This window comes from Anopheles arabiensis, chromosome 3, assembly GCF_016920715.1.
Source record: "Anopheles arabiensis isolate DONGOLA chromosome 3, AaraD3, whole genome shotgun sequence".
Classification (NCBI taxonomy): Eukaryota; Metazoa; Arthropoda; class Insecta; order Diptera; family Culicidae; genus Anopheles; species Anopheles arabiensis.
In genome coordinates this window covers 68405270-68421430 of record NC_053518.1, presented here as the reverse complement: position 1 = coordinate 68421430, position 16161 = coordinate 68405270, and the positions used below count along the sequence as shown (strand labels likewise).

Here is a 16161-nt window from a genome sequence, read left to right as displayed (position 1 = left end):
TATTTTTGCCACCCCACCACCACCCCATAAAAGGGAAGAGGGCGAAATCATAATTGCTCCTAAATGACTTCTTCGAACTCTCCTCTCCCTCACGGGGATGTTTTTTTCCGTGACGCAAACAGGGCACGAAAAGCAGTTTGATGAACCTTTCGCAACAGCCACCATCATCACCACCCGAAACCCTTTTGTCTCTGTGACTGCAAAAGTCGATTGAAAACGAAGGGGCCGCCACTGACAGCGAGAGAGGGCTGCGCCCCGATGGCATCAGCAGCAGCAGCAGCAGCATATTGGAATAGCAGCGCATAAATGTCAAGCGTCATCATTAATAATGCCTCTCCTGGCGCGGTATGGACTCTAAATTTTGCACATCCTTCTTCACCAGCTCCGGCGGCTGGTGGACAGGATGATGATGAGCGGGAAGAGAGGAAAGTTCAATTATTATTGTCAGCAGCAGGAGCAACATGAACTCCTCTGTTCGGGCGACTGCTCAAGATGGCAAGTGGAGTGAAAGGGAAAGTACGGTCCGGCGGGCGATGCTGTGTTGAGTGAATTTCTTCCGTCGTTTGCCTCGCCCCCATCCGCTCGTGTGCATTTCTAGAGTTGAATTTTCGATACACCAACAAATCAAATACCAGCTGTTGCGTTCGTGGGCACCACCTCTCCTACATACAATTGCTTGCGAGAGAGGGCGGATGCTTTTCTCACTGGTACACACACACACACAACACCGGGTGTGCACAGCACGACCTCATTCAATGGGCGCGCAATGCGTTACATGATCTATGCGCTGCCCGGCGGGTTCTGTTAATGTGCTGAAGAAGGAAGAATAAAAAACACTAGCATGGATAGCATGGTTGTGCCATAATCAACTTATCTTTGACACGGGGGTGAGATTTATTTCTATCAGTACATAATTTACTAGACACGCAATTATGAAAATTGAAAATCAGACGCGACCAACTGCGCAGAGGTACGATTTCTGGATGAAATGATTCGTTTATTATGAATCATGTTCATGATTCGGTGAATTGGTTTGATTCGTAAGCGCTTTTTAATGCTTCTTATCCTTATGCCGATTGAGTCATGAATAGTCATGCGTGTGGATAAAATGATAAAATTTAAATGTAAAAAATCCAATCAAAATTGAGTCAATTAAGACTCGAAAAAGTGATATTATTGACACTTGAATTGCTTTTTGCTTTTAATTATTATGCATCGAATCATTTACGGATAGGCCGAATCAGTCAGAATTGATAAGTTAACTATTTAAAATAAAGGGACAAACAATGAATAGCACTCATTAAGAGCATGTAAATGAATGAGTTGCATCTTGCAAGTAAATGTAGTGGGTTAATCTCAGCTAACACGATCGAAGAGGAATAACTGATGCCCTTACTTAGATACAATGATTGGGATAGTTAGTGTTAATCTAAACGAAAAAATGAAAGAAAAACGAAATGCCGGCTCAAAACTGACCGACTCTGACTTCATTTTGATTCTGATCCCGGCTGACTCAGATTGATTCAGACACTGAACGACTCCTACTGCAGATGACTCCGACCCCGGGTGACTCCAGACGACTCGAGATGACTCCAGGCGACTCTGGATGACTCCAGACGACTTAGGATGACTCCAGACGACTTAGGATGACTCCAGACAATTCCGGATGACTTCAGACGACTTACTCCAGATGAGGATTACTCCAGATGACTCCGGATTATTCCAGATGACTCCAGATTACTCCAGACGTCCTCGGATGACTTCAGACGACTCCGGATGACTCGGACTCTGGGTGACTCCAGACTACTCCACTTGACTCCAAACGGCTCAGGATGACTCCAGACGACTCTGGATGACTCCAGATGACTCTGGATGACTCTAGATGACTCCAGACGACTCTGGATGAATCCGGATGACTCCAGACGACTCCGGATGACTCCGACTCTGGGTGACTCCAGACGACTCCGGATGACTCCGACTCTGGGTGACTCCAGACGACTCCGGATGACTCAATACAATTCCAAGAGAGTATTATTCACAAGTGAAGAGCGAATGAGGTAAATCACAAAAAAGTGTTTCGCTCGACTGGGTCGCTGGGACTGGAAGTCGCTCAGGAGTAGTGAGAATCACAGAAAAGTGAGTTGAATCTCTCCCTCCTTCGATTCCTATACGTCTCACTGAATTACGACTTTTTGAAACAATTTGACGAACAAATAACAATCAATGAATAGGATTGCTGTGCTTGCGTTCCGTTCTTATTTATGAAAGTTTGTTTGAAGTGCTTGGTCGCTTACATCAGCGAAGTTACTTACATTTCAGTAACCTAAACTTATCGCACTTTCCTTGGGTGCTCTTTAAGGTGAAAGGGGAGCTCATCAGATAATAGTTTGAAAACGGCAAATGCATAGGAAAAACTGTTAATTAAAACAAATCCCCCACCAACTACCATTCTCCAAACCCATCCCCATTATCTTAATTGCGCTAATGAACAGCGCCCTTAGCGTTGTCAATTATCTTCGTATCGTAAAGAGCACTTCCTGGTTACATGTCGTTTTACGGCGCGTAGCGTTGCATTTCATTGTATACAGTGATCGGTTTTCTTCGCAGCAGTAATTAATTAAAAAGAAATCTCACCGAAATAAAATCCTGCTCTTAACAATCTGCAGTTGTTGCAACCCGAGAGTAGTAAATCCGAGTGCTTATCACCACCAGGGAGCTCTTGTTTGCGACCACCCAGTAAGGCCAACGGCAGCAGCCTGTAGGAAGAGAGCGCTACGGACACAACAGGTGGATGTGATAATCAATGCGAAAATTGCACGCGGCACCTTTAACGAATCTTTTATCTCGAATTAATTGTGGCGAAACCCAAAGTCGAGTATAGAGGGAGAAACGTTGCACAGTGAACGAATCGTTTTACCTACTGTGCAGTTCTTTGCTTTTGAAACATCATCTGCGCGGGGATCTTGTTGCTAGCGTAAATTGCATCTTTACCGATTATCTTCCCGCCGTAATCAAAGCTGATGGAGCGCGAGAGGAGGGATTTGTGTGGTACACCCCCCGTGCACGTTGCTTCGAGCGACATCGTGGCGTATAAAATGCCTCATTTTACGGACTCAAACTGACAGCATCCGGTCCTGGTCGTCCGGTTCGCGCGCTGTCATACCCCGGAGGGAAAGGAAACCCATCCAGCAACCGGTCACTTAGGATGTAAATGTTCTTGTGGGGAAGAAATTCGTTAATATTTAAATGCACTGGCCCGTTTCTGTCCGGTTTGTATCGGAAAGCGTTTTTCCAGTCTATTGGAAGACGACGCGTAATGATGTGCACAGGGGCGCCCTATGCTCATTTGCAAAACAGTGTTACTGTACGCCAACTGATTTATAAACCATAAGAGGTGTGCTTCTAGCACTCATAAATATTATGTCGCCAGTGGAAACATAATGTTGCTTGTAATTTAAAACAGATTCATAGAAAATGAGAGTAAGCATAGAAATGAGAAGAAAAATAAACCTGAAAACAAAGCAGGTAAACATTAAAATAATAGATGTAAAATAGATTGTATTTTAAGGGAAAAAACTAAACCAGATCAAGTTGAAACATATTAAAACAAAACAGTTAATCGTGACAGAGATAAAAAATACTGCTACTTTTTGTAAACCAGAATAGAACTGAACGGCAAAAACATGTAACCAGAGCAATGAGAGCGTGATGTAATCCATTATGCTAAATTATATCGTCAGTTAAAAAGAATCATAGAAAATAACGAAGAAGAAAATAGAGACTACAAATAAACAAAAAGTAAAACAGGTAAATATGAAACGAGTAAATGTAAAATAGATAACATTAAAAAGAGAAAAAACCTAGATCAAACTGAAACTGGTTAAAATGAAACAGAGAAAAAAAAATAGACAAAGACAAATGTTACAGATATAAAAAATACCACTTTATGTAAGCATGAAAATAAGAGAATTACAAAAAATATGCAACCAGATCAATGAGAGCGTCTAGCATTCTAAGTTCATGCTAATCAGCCTTATTGTTCTCACCAACACACCAACTGACATTTGCAGTGCTTGCAGCTTTAAAAAAAAGTATTTTTGCTTTAAATAATAGGCTCATGCTTGTTTACATATTTATACAATTGTTTCATTTTACGATGCGATGCGACCTAAGTGCGTTTGTTGTGGGCGCACGATGAAGTGTTTGTTTTTATGTGCTTTTTTATTTTGAATGCCGGAAAGCATCTTTTATTGCTTTGTTTTGTAGCAAGTATCTAATTATTTTTAATTAAATTAAAGTTGCTGGGTGTGAAAAGACAACAGCCGTCGATGAGATTTATTTGCTCATTGTTTTTTGTTTCAAACGATTGTTCAAAACTATTTGAAATAGAAATACGGTGTAGTGAAAATGATTTCTCTTTTTCCGCGCGTACTGCCAAGTTGCGTTCTATACACGTCAGTCTTGAACCATTTTGATTAATTCAATGTTTGCATTCACCGCACGGAAAGGAGAGAGACAGATTGCCGTGTGTTGTATGCGTAGGTTTTGAAAACAAACATGTGCTTTAATTGAAGATGCTTGTTTTCAATGATCACACCGTTTTATTTCCCCTCCACATCTTTGTTTTCTCCATTTTAGGTTAACCACTGAAATTTACTTCAATCACTCGAAACATTCAATCGAGCCATAAAAATAATACTCCGTTCTAGCTCGCTGCATACTGCAAGGTCTAGGGAGACGACAAACGGCGGGAGGAAATCTAGTTCTCTATGGTTTTCGTTTCGTAGCCTTCCTATTCAAAACAATCGTATCACGCACATAATCAGCCCCACGAAGGAGGACTGGACAAGCGCGCATCGCCAGAAGGAACGAACACAAGACACACCATTGAACCGTAAAGCCAGCGGTCTCGTGGTCGTCGGTTCCTCAAATTTAATAATAAAATAAATGTACGTCGATCATTTTACCACCCGACCGGCTCTCTTCTTCAATTGCGGTGTCATATCAAACCGCTGGAGGGACACGACGACCCAGAGGGGAGTGAAGGCCCGCCCGAACCCCTCTTGGAAGACACATCAGGGAAGCGGTTGTGTACTACCTTCTAACCCCAACGCCTTCGCTCGCTCATCGTTTTGACATTCAATGCTTACGAGTAAATTATGTTTATTTATGTTTAAAACATACATTCACGCACACAACACGGCGGCTAGTGCTCTGCTGCACGTGGTGGTGGTTCTTGTTGGTGTTGTGCGCCTTCCATATACGCGCGCTTTGGCTTTGCGTGGTGTCTCGAGAGGATTACGGCAACGTACCACCAACTCGCCTCCCCGTATCCCGTGTGTACACTCACACCTAAAGTTGCATAGCTTGATGTTTTCCGTCAAAAAAGGCCATTAACCCTTTATTGCTTTATTTTTCTTGTTTGTTGCTTCGGGTTACACACACACATTTCTCTATTTCTCAAACGCGCATCTCTCTATCGCTCTATTGTGCGTTTGTGACCGTCCGAATAGATTGAACCGGCGGTCTCCTTCTCTGTGCGGCTCTCTCGCTCGGTTTGTTTACAACTTACCCACCCACCCACACATTCACTAGCTGTGTTGTGTTAGATGTATTTTGCTCCCGCTGCATACTAAATGTGAATCGTAATCGATTTTCTATTCCTCCCCGGTTTTATTTGCCATTATTTATTGTTGTGTGATGGGGCAGGAACACAGGAGTATCGTAACGTGGGGTGACTGTGGGATGATATTAGTTTGGCTTTTGGGGTAGATTAGAAGTTTTAATTGCTTTAAAAACGGTAAAGTAACGTTGTGATCCTCCAAAAATAAAATTTTATACTTGTAATAACATATTTACGCCGTAACATTACGAAAGCGGTTAATATCTTGTAAATATATTGCAATGCCATCGATAATATCCTTCAAAAATATAAAGATTTCAGTTGAAACCACAATTTCATCACATGATATCACTAAAACATATCATTAAGATTCCATACCGAGTTTGTAATTAATTTATTATTTAGTTATTTATTTGCCAATCTTTTCTTTAAAGAAAGTTCTATTTAATTCGTTATCAAGCTTTTGTGGATGACGATTACGCCAAGCTATACGAAAGTTAAGATGGATTAGACGCAACTGCAAAAAAGAGCCAATTTGAAGCAGCAATATGGCTTAGAAGCAGTGAAGCATTTCGTTCTAAATCTTGCACGATTCACACACCAACACAAACACATACGCTTGACGAAAATTTACAGAAGGTGTGTAGAAATTCCACACCGTCTTCTGGTAGCACCTGATAGCATACCATACACTTAACCCACACAAAATTGGTCATGGAATCGGGGAAAGTGTGTAATGGGAACCTTCACAGAACCTTCTTATCGACATCTCTCCACTTACGACTGGGCGACTAGAGAACTCCTCTATCCCACGCGAAAGAGGTTACGATTATTGCTTTGCGAGAGATTGAAGACGCACCCGCACAACACAATCACACCCCGTACCTTACACTAGACCGAACCGGTCTGAAGAATCTCACCCGGTGAAGGATTTCACCATTTTCTTGAGCAGAGGATCCAAGGTTCCTCTAACCACATACACACACACTCTTTACGTAGCGCTCTGCCGCCTCTATTATTCCCACAAAAGGAGGTTGCCGACGCAACAGCAATCGGCTGGGGAAGGTCCGAAAGGATATATGCACGAGATGGTACGTCCGGACGGAGCTCCGATGCGGCGGCAAACGTGTGGAGAAAGCAGTTTTATACCATCCGTCGGAGGAAAGGGAAAATAGATGAAACCGACTTACCGAAAAGAGGCGTCATTAGGTTTTATGTGTGTGTGCGCAGTGCAATGAGCTAAAGGTAAGATAACGGAAATAGATAGGACGGGATGGAAGCGCACGCAAGGATGGATATCGGTATTTTATTTCACGTATTTTCAACGTTCAGCGTAGCTCCTAGCAGTAGGGAATGAAGCGCGGACGGAACTACGCAGTCTTTCCAGTGCGAGAAGAAGGTTGGAATATGCGTCGAAAGTAAAAAATGAGAAAGGATCTACTCTCCTGTGTGCGAAGCAAGATCCCGGACAGGGGGGGCACACACAATGATGATGAAAGATGGCACTCTACAGGGACGACGGATGAGACTCGTCGTCATCGGTGTCCAACAGTGAAAAAAGGTGGCAGCAGTGCTTGAGCAACTTGAAGATGATGCTGCTGCTGCGGATGCTCCTGCTATATCCAATGTGTTGGGAAAGAAGGAGACACCCGGTGTAGGTATCGCACGTATATGCACAGTCTTCGTTTACACCAATCCACTTAGGAGAAAAATGTGAAAAAATTGTGCTCCCAAGATAAGAGCCCACTTTATGCCATATGTGCCCTGTTCTTTTGCTGGAGAAGTAGTTAGTGAGGTACATTTCGTGCTTTAGTTTTCGTCTGTTCGGAATAGACTAGGAAGACTGAGAGCACATGGTAGCGGTGGGCTCTTCGTTAAGCTCTGGCGACGAATAGAAGGGGTAACAGGGGATGTGAACTAGAATTGATCGCCGGTCTTTGATCCACCGTTTATTCCGGAGTGGCTTTCCGCGGGAGCTCTCTCCCCGGCGACAATAAAGGTGGAAAGAACTTTTATGTTGGCGGAGTACGAAGAGGACAAATGTAAATGATATTATTCTCCCTTACTATAAGCCAGATCGGTATATACGACCGTGTAGAGACAAGCCAAGGTATCATGGAAGTGTTGAGGACGGCAATTAAAATAAAGTTACTTAGTAAGGGATTTACTGCGCCGCATGTGTGTGTCTTAGCGAAAAGTAAGATCCCCGTGGATGCTTGGGAACATGCCCGAGAACCTTCAGGCGTTCTTGGGAAGTTAAACAGAACCAGACTACATACTCAGGGTGGAGAGAAGCTCATTTCCCGAGAAAAAGCTCATTTCCCTTCGATTTACGACTAGCGCTGGTGTGGTGCTAGTTGGTGTCAGTAATAACACTCCACCAGGCAGGTTAAATCAATGTACCATTTTATGGCCACGCTTATGACCAGCATGAATGTCCGTCCAGGAAAATAGTTACTCCTTGCGTGTTTTGTGCACTCGTTTTACGTCTTTCACGGCAATGGTAGGGTTTACTTCTTGAGTGGGATATATCCGATAGCACAGCTTCTTCCCCTGGTGGTTGCTTTAATGTTTGCTTCATCTTTACGAATCGATTCCTGTAAACTGTCACCATTGCTACGAAGTAGACAAGTGGAGGCTCTGTTCTGTTGAGTAATGAGCACTCCGCACAACAACCTACCCGAATCTTTCAGAATGCCCGATAATGTTCCTTTACGCGAGCCTAACAGGTTTCTGAGGATATCGAGATGACATCCTCTCTCGCTCTCGAAAGTTCTTGAAAATCCATTAATTCTACGTTAACGTTTCCTCCCGGTCGACAATTTTCGTCGTCGATGTTTCTTCGGGATCGTTATGCGTTTTTGAGATATTCGAGCTGCGTGATTAATGATGTCACAGGTGCCGTCCGGAATTTTCAGGCGTGTTTCGGCCACACCGAGTGCGATTGTAAACGTTGTGTCGCTCGATTTTAAAAACAGGCTTCGTTTTGGAACTTTACTGCACGCGCTTGCTGTTAGGCGCCCTTCGATATCACTTCCCGGGAAATGCTTCAGGATTAAAACACGTCCCATTTAAAGACGAAATCACCTTAAAAGTGAAACACAAACACACTTCAAAGATTGTTTTTTTTTGTGTATGCTCTCTCCCCGGTCCTATCCATTCAATAGCCGTCGCCGTCACTGCTGTCACGCTAAAGAGAACATCAAAAAGGACAGCAAACACTCACAATCACACACACACACATTGGTGAGGGAGAGCTGATGCGCGGCGACCCTTTGGATTGGTTTTGCTGGTTTTTCGCATTGCTCCCGGCTATTAACTGTCCTTCCGCTCGGTAGAATTTATTCAGGTCTGGAGCTGTATTAAAGTCTTTGGGCTGTTTTCTTTTTCATACTTTTTTTTGTTTTTTAGAAATTCCCAACCGGAAATGAGAAGTCTCCCTAAGTGTGTGTGTGTGGTGGCGTAAGGGGGAGAGCTAAGATCGTTAAGGAAATCTAATTTCCCTGTGGAGGACGAAAAACAAAGGAACAAGAAGCAGAGGACCTAAAATGAATGAAGTAGCCGAAACCAAAAAAAAAATGAATGCAAACATTCCCTTGTTGATTCAATTTAACGCCAATTTGAAGGATAAAACCATTTCTCACTCAGGATGTTGGGTTTGTCCTTTTGTTGCGGGAGAGTCTCCCGGTATACAGGGCACAGGTAGCCAGATAGTGATGTCCTCTAAAGTCTTTCGTCTTTTTGGTGGCGCCATGGCGTTGGGGTTTATTTGATTGTGGAGGCTGAGGAACACTTGAGGGGTTGTTTGTTTATCGTGATTATTTAAAGGTTTCTTTGATGCATCCTGTTTAGTGTTACACTTTGAAAGTCTTTGCAGAGCATAAATTATTTTTGTTTAATACGGAGATACGTTGAAATCATTTAAAAAAGCTGTAGGAATTTCCGCCGAACATCGTTAAGATTAATTAAATCCAATTTTAGATATTAATGCTACTGGGGAACTTTTTTGCTGCAAAATCAAACGAGACTTCTTTTTCACTGTTGACTACCTCACAAAGCTATCGGAATGCTTACCAGAAGAACGTATTTAATATTTTCTCGCCTTTGTCTGATATCTGGTAATATTTTTAGGTGTGTGCGTTGTTGCGTTGCCTCACAAAATATGGTCCGCTCAAATTTATTCAGCTCGATAAAGCACGGTAATAAAATTTTATTGCTCTCTTACTTTCTGCCACTCACTACAACAATGCCGGTGACGACGATGCAAAGGCCTCGCCTTAAAGTCATTTTTTTCATCTCCGCATCTTTAATATTAGCCGGAAGAGACGAGAACGACCGAGGAAGAGTTGTGCGACATAAAATTAAAGAGTATAACTCATTTTATAAACGCTTGAGAGAGGGACTTTTCGCCGTACCAGAGAGCGTTCCGTGTGTGAAGGATTCTAATGTGTTATTAAAAATCAATTATAATCTCAGCGGGTGAGGCAGCCGCTGGTGTCTTTGGTCGTCGCGTAACTTTGAGCGGAAAAGTAAAATTGCTCCATGTGGCCCCCCAAAAGAAAACCTTCTCCGATCGTCGCTGTGGGGTCTCCCTGTGGTGGAGGGGTAGAAGAAGGAAACAAACGACATCGATCCCGCGGGACAACGATCAGAATGCGTCGTAGTATATTTCATGAAAAGGTGGCGTTTATGAAGATTCTTTCGCACCTCTTTTTTTGTTGGAAAGAGTGAGTTCGGGGAGAGGACCAAGATCCTAAGAGGAGGAACACATTGGCCTAATCGGCATTGGTGTGTTCACCACCACCCCGGTAGCGAGCGGGTTTGAACGATCCTCTACTGCGCTCTTATTCTTATACTGCATAAGCTCTGGTAGGAAATTTATGCGATTGTTTATTAAAACGTACCCCATGGTCACATTTAAGCGTCGAGAATCGGTCGTTATTCGTGTTGCCTTTCATGGCCTATACACCTCGGTCCCGAAGATGTCTTTTCCGTTCCGGGGCACTTTTTGGGTGGATGGCTTGAAGAAACAGAAAAAAACTGAACACCAACACACTGATTTTCGTTTTTCTTTTCAGTTTTGTGTACATTCTATGTGGACGGGGTTCATACGGATGTCTGTGTCTTGGTCGTTTTTCGGGTTGTCCCTTGTCTATGTCTGTGTGTGTGTGCGTGTTTACAGATCTCGGCAAAGGCGGCTTCTCGGGCATCGTCAATGAAACTCTTCCCAGCACTGGTTAGAACCATTAAAAATAATCGGTGGCAACGTTACCATATGTTTCCGCGTGGCCCGACGAACGCGGAGCACTGCGAAGGAAATGTTCCAAAAACTGGAATGAGAAATGTAAAGGGAAAAGGCATCGATGGTGGTGGATTTGAAGAAAAAGCGATAGAAAAAACGAAGACAATATTTAAACAAAATTGAAGATCCCTCTTCACACACTCCGGGAGAGAGAAGCTGCTTTGTGTGCACTTTTGTGGTCAAGATAAAGAAAAAGAGTTTTGTAGTTTTCGATTACGTTCTACAGCGTGACCGAACCAAATTTGACGCATGGCGCGTGAATGTAGTCTTTAGCATGTGGGAAAATAAAAAAAAGTATTAATTTACAACTGTTTCTGACAACTGTTTTTTTGTGTTTGTATGCTGTAGACAAATTTTGCACCACTGTAATAAACCATGAATTTATGACTGAAACAATTAAAGGTTCTTTTGCTCCCTTTGAAAGTCAGCTTGCTTTTGAGCTTACTTTATTGCCCGAAGAAAAATAACCTCCTTTTAACCTGCCCTGTCACACACGTGTGTGTGGTGGCGGCGGCTGACCGTGAAATGCTGTGCTAATCCTTTTGCGGCGGTTGTACATAAATGTGTTATTTTCGGCTGACTTTGACGAGCTCTCCGGGCCGTTTCAGCTGTTGTGAAATTAAAGAAGAAGTGTAGCATTTGAATTGTTTTATGCAAATGCTCTTGGGTTTGGTGCTCTTGGTGCGAGGCATATGGTTAATTTGTTTTTGTGTTTTTTTTTGGGCAGTCCCAGAGTGTGTTATGTTGAATTTCTACTTCTGCTGCTGCGGTGGCCATCATTTGGATGGACGTTTGGTGGCGGCTGCATAGGGTGTTTTAAATTAGTTTTTGTTTGGTGTTGTTGTTGTTCTGTGAATGCTGCACTTTGTTGCGGGGCTTAAGAGTTGTAAGGAGTGCATTATTGAACCCTTGTTAGGTATATTTTATGCTATTATGCACATATGGTGAATAATTGTCGTTTGTTTTGAGGAACAATGGATGAAAAATTAATCGAAATTGAAGTTTTCCTAATTTGATGAATTCGGTGGGCTACGTTATCATAATATTAGTGAACATTTAATGATGTCATTTGGTATCACAAACAAACCTTACGTGTTGATTGTGGGATTTAGTGGAAGCGAGCCTTTAAAGTTGTATTCACAGTATTCACACATTCCCAGTTGTAATGTTTGTACTATCAATTGATAGGTTTGTGATTTTCAATGACAATTTTATGACATGAAATGATGAATTTGTGACATGAAATGATCAATTTGTGATTTGAACTGATAAATTCTGATCTTAACTGATACATTTGTAATTTTAGCTGATTCATCTGTAATTCTAACTGATACATTCGTAATCTTGACAGATAATTTTGTGTGTTTCAACTGATTCATTTGTGATTTCAACAGATTAATTTGTGATATCAGCTGATTAAGTTGTGATTTCAACTGATTAATTTGTGATTTCAACTTATAAGATTGTGATTTTAGTTGAAACAATATTTTAATTGTACGGATACATTTTTTATATCAATTGATAAATTGGTTATATTAGTTGAACAATTTTTGAATTTTTTTTTGTGATATTTTCTTGATCCAGAATTAAAATGATCATGCTTGATCTGACTTTTATGTATTGTCGTTTATGAAAATGTTACTTTTATTATTGTTATTTCAAAAGGAACCCCCACGGTTTCAAAAGAAAAGCCATCGCTGCACTGTCGTGTGTTCTAGATATTTTAAAATGAAATTATAATATATGAGCAAATCGTGATCCATAAATTCTGCAAAACTATTCCGTATGCAAAACACCATAGAATGTGTGTGTGTGTGCGGTGGTACCAGTGAAAAGCCAGCTGCTGTGCAACTCTCGTACGTTTGCAGCCTACTGCGAAATGAAGGTGGCGCGCGCAGCAATCATAAGCCCTAGGGGATGGAATTGAACTACCTTTTAGTAGGGGTGTGCTGCATGCGAGATTTTGGGTCGAATCGCCTTTGCCACGGATATGAACGGGGGAAAATGTTTCCAATTGCCCCATCCACGCCCCTTAACGCCACAGGGTGAAAATCTGTCGAAGCGGCTACACACACATAGCGAGGAGAGAGGAGGAAGGACCATTTGATTTCGCAGCCGATCTGCTCGCGCGCCCGCACAATCTAAACTTTAACATTTAAGCTTCTGCGGTTAGCAATTGTAAAATCTCTCTCTTCGCTCCTCGAACGTTTTTCCTTATTGGTAAAATATGGCGGCGCTTTTGCTACGCCTGGAAGCTCCGATTGGCCTTTGCGTGTTTGATCTTTAACGTGCGCGTCGCGCCAGCTCACGACTTTATTTTCAAACTTGGCTCCGAGTTGAATTGAGCAGGCGGTAAAATTATATAGTGGCACTGTTTCTGTGCAAACAAAATTTAAACGCTTAGTGTACTGGTTATCTTTTTGCTGTCTTTTTTTAATAATTGGTAGATAGCAGAGGTTCTCTTCTGCACTGTGGCACAATAAGCGCTTTTGATCTGATTGTAATAATCAGATAGGAAGAGGCTATTTATAATAATTTAATCAAACAGTTAAATTACACATTTAAATCATAAACTTCTAACAAATTGCCAAGGTTGGTTGTGTATCTTAGAAAAACACGACCAAAGCCGATGATTTACATATCTATACACCCTTAATAAACTGATCCCATTTGTCTGTTTTTTCTAATTCCAGCGTGTTCCTGTCTAAACCATTCTTCTCTTCATGCGGTGTACCGAACGGAGCTTCCGAGAAAAACGGAGAGTGGAAGTGAGAACAAACTTGTGTAAATAGAAGAAAATAATTGGTAAACAAATTTGTTATCCCCATTTACTACGACGCATCGCGGTCGTTTGTCGTGCATGTCTACGCATCCTGCAAGAACAACAGACGGGAAACCCGTGACACAACAAAAGGCGCGCTGATAGCTTCCCCGAGCCAGAAAAAGGGTCCCAATTAGAGGCGACCACAGTGTTTTGGTTGTGCCAAGTTCTTCTCGGGCGACAAGGTGTCGAATTCAGCATATACAGACACACGCATTCTCCCAATTCCAACAGCAACAATGTTATGCGATCGTTGCCGTCGTCGGCTTTTGATGTGTGGCGTCGGTATGTGTTTGGAAGGAGCGCGATGAAGCGCAAGGATACACGTTGCTATGCTTCTTCCCAACATCGTCGGCCCTAGCAGGACGAACGGAGCTTGAGCGAACGTATTTGTGCGGGATCTGTTTGTTCAGAAAAGCATAAAAGTATGATAATGATGAGCTAAGGCTTTCGAGCGATCCCGGCGAGACAACACGAGAAATACACACTCGTGTGTGCGTAGCGCCAAAGCAAAAAGCGAAAGAAATATCTGTAACCACGATTGCTCCAGGTGAAACACGACTGTCGGTGGCGGCGTGGTTTTGTGAATTCTATGTTACGTGTTGTAAAGGTGCTGTGTGTGTGATACAAAAAAAAAGGTGCGAAGTGTGGTGTGATATTGAGGGAATTAGAAAAATTAATGTCGAAAGGTTCTGTCGGTGTTGTAGCTTCCGAATAAAGAGCGGAGTTTTCAGGTGCGTGTGTTGTTAAAAGCAAACTGCTTTCTGTGTGAAACATCGATGATGTGAAATTATTCAAAAGAAAAGGGAAGTTTTTGAAGTGATCGTGAGCGTATAATAGGCAGTGTTCTTGTTCTTCCTGCTCTTTGCGTTTGAGGCGGCCTAGAATAGTTTGATGTGCTTTCGATGTGCTTTAGATATATATAGTGTAAAGTGTTAAAAATTGAGGGCCTAGTGTTTGCCGCACGGTGGAATTGAAGATTCCACCAAGATTCCAACATGGGTTATCTGGTGTTGGTAACGACGCTTCTGGCACTGCTGATAAGCCCAACCATTCAAGGTAAGTAAGAGTTTAAATTCTCGGATCCATTTGATACATTTCACTTTTTCCCGTTTGTGATGTCGTCACTTTGTTATTTCATGTGCTACGATTGTGATAATAGCTATTACATCCGACATTCGACGATCTATTTGTGATATCAGGAGCCAAAATCACAACATCATATATTGAGTTGCTGTGACACGAATTTGTGATATCAAAATTCCTTTAGTTTAGACTGGTGCTTCCCATTGAGTCACTTAAAATTTCAAAAAAGCGTACAAAATTATGGTAAATTTTGAATGAAAAGTCGTAAAAAACGGAAAAGAAGTTGTAATATAATTTTCTAGAATGTTTGAGTAAATTTTGCGCTGGACAGACGCCTTGACAGAGTTAATCTCCAACCATTACACCCTTCTTTTTCAACACCGTGTACACTCTGTAGTGTTTCGAACGCGCAAAATGGAAGCGAAAGTCTAGTTAACTCTGCGTAACGCGCTAATTAATTTAACAATGTCATCTCGTTGACATCAATCAGATTAAAGGATTTTTTGTTGTTGCTGCTGCGTCCTTAAAACACCTTCTAAGAAGAAACCAAAAGTTGTGAGGAACTCGCGAAGTGTCTGGGCTTTGGTTTAAAATGGTAAGCGAGGATGTACGACTGGGATGTGCTCCACGTGCTTTCGCGGACAGGTTGGAAAACGGATGAAATATTTAATTTAATTTGAGAGCACCTCTTACAAAATTCCAAACCCGCGCTTAAGACGGGGTTGCACTGCCTCTTTTCTACCCCATTTCCCATTCCCTCAACCCTTCAGTGGTTTAAACTTTGAAGGCGAAATGTGAAGAGTTTTTGGAGAGAGTTTGTAATGTCCTGGGTGGTGATGTGTCTTGCGAAAAAGGGAAAGGATGTAACATCCGCGTGCAGACAACTGCAATATCGTCGTTTGGCATGGAGGAGGAAATATTTATTTGTCCCCTGTTTCCTTCGTTGTGCTCTCTCGGAGAGCGTTCTCTTGTTAGAAGGCTCAAGCGTTAAGAGTAGTGGTGTGCTTTCTGGAGGACACTAACGACTCCGATCCAACTCTAATCAATGTTAGTTCGATTCCAACTACGGCAAAACCGGAACCTCTAGTTTCACCTGGAGTCGTTCGGAGTTGTCCGGAGTTGTCCGGAGATGTCCGGAGTTGTCCGGAGTTGTCTGGAGTTGTCCGGAGTTGTCCGGAGTTGTCCGGAGTTGTCTGGAGTTGTCTGGAGTCGTCCGGAGCTGTCCGAAGTTGTCCGGAGTTGTTTGGAGTCGTCCAGAGTCGTCCAGAGTCATCCAGAATCGTCCAGAAATGCCCGGAGTCATCATTTCGGGTTTTTTCCTCTTTCGAG

General features: G+C 42.4%; 1 protein-coding gene across 7 annotated transcripts in view; it reads left to right on the top strand.

Annotated features, from left to right (window-relative positions):
- LOC120901311 (protein sax-3-like) overlaps positions 1–16161 on the top strand; it is a 122862-nt gene that overhangs the window by 34823 nt on the left and 71878 nt on the right. For all 7 annotated transcript variants that reach the window (XM_040309145.1, XM_040309144.1, XM_040309139.1 and 4 more), the window contains exon 4: positions 13619–14805. In XM_040309145.1, coding sequence (XP_040165079.1) covers positions 14745–14805 — 61 coding nt within the window. In that variant the 5' untranslated portion in view covers positions 13619–14744. The remainder of the gene's footprint in view (positions 1–13618; positions 14806–16161) is intronic.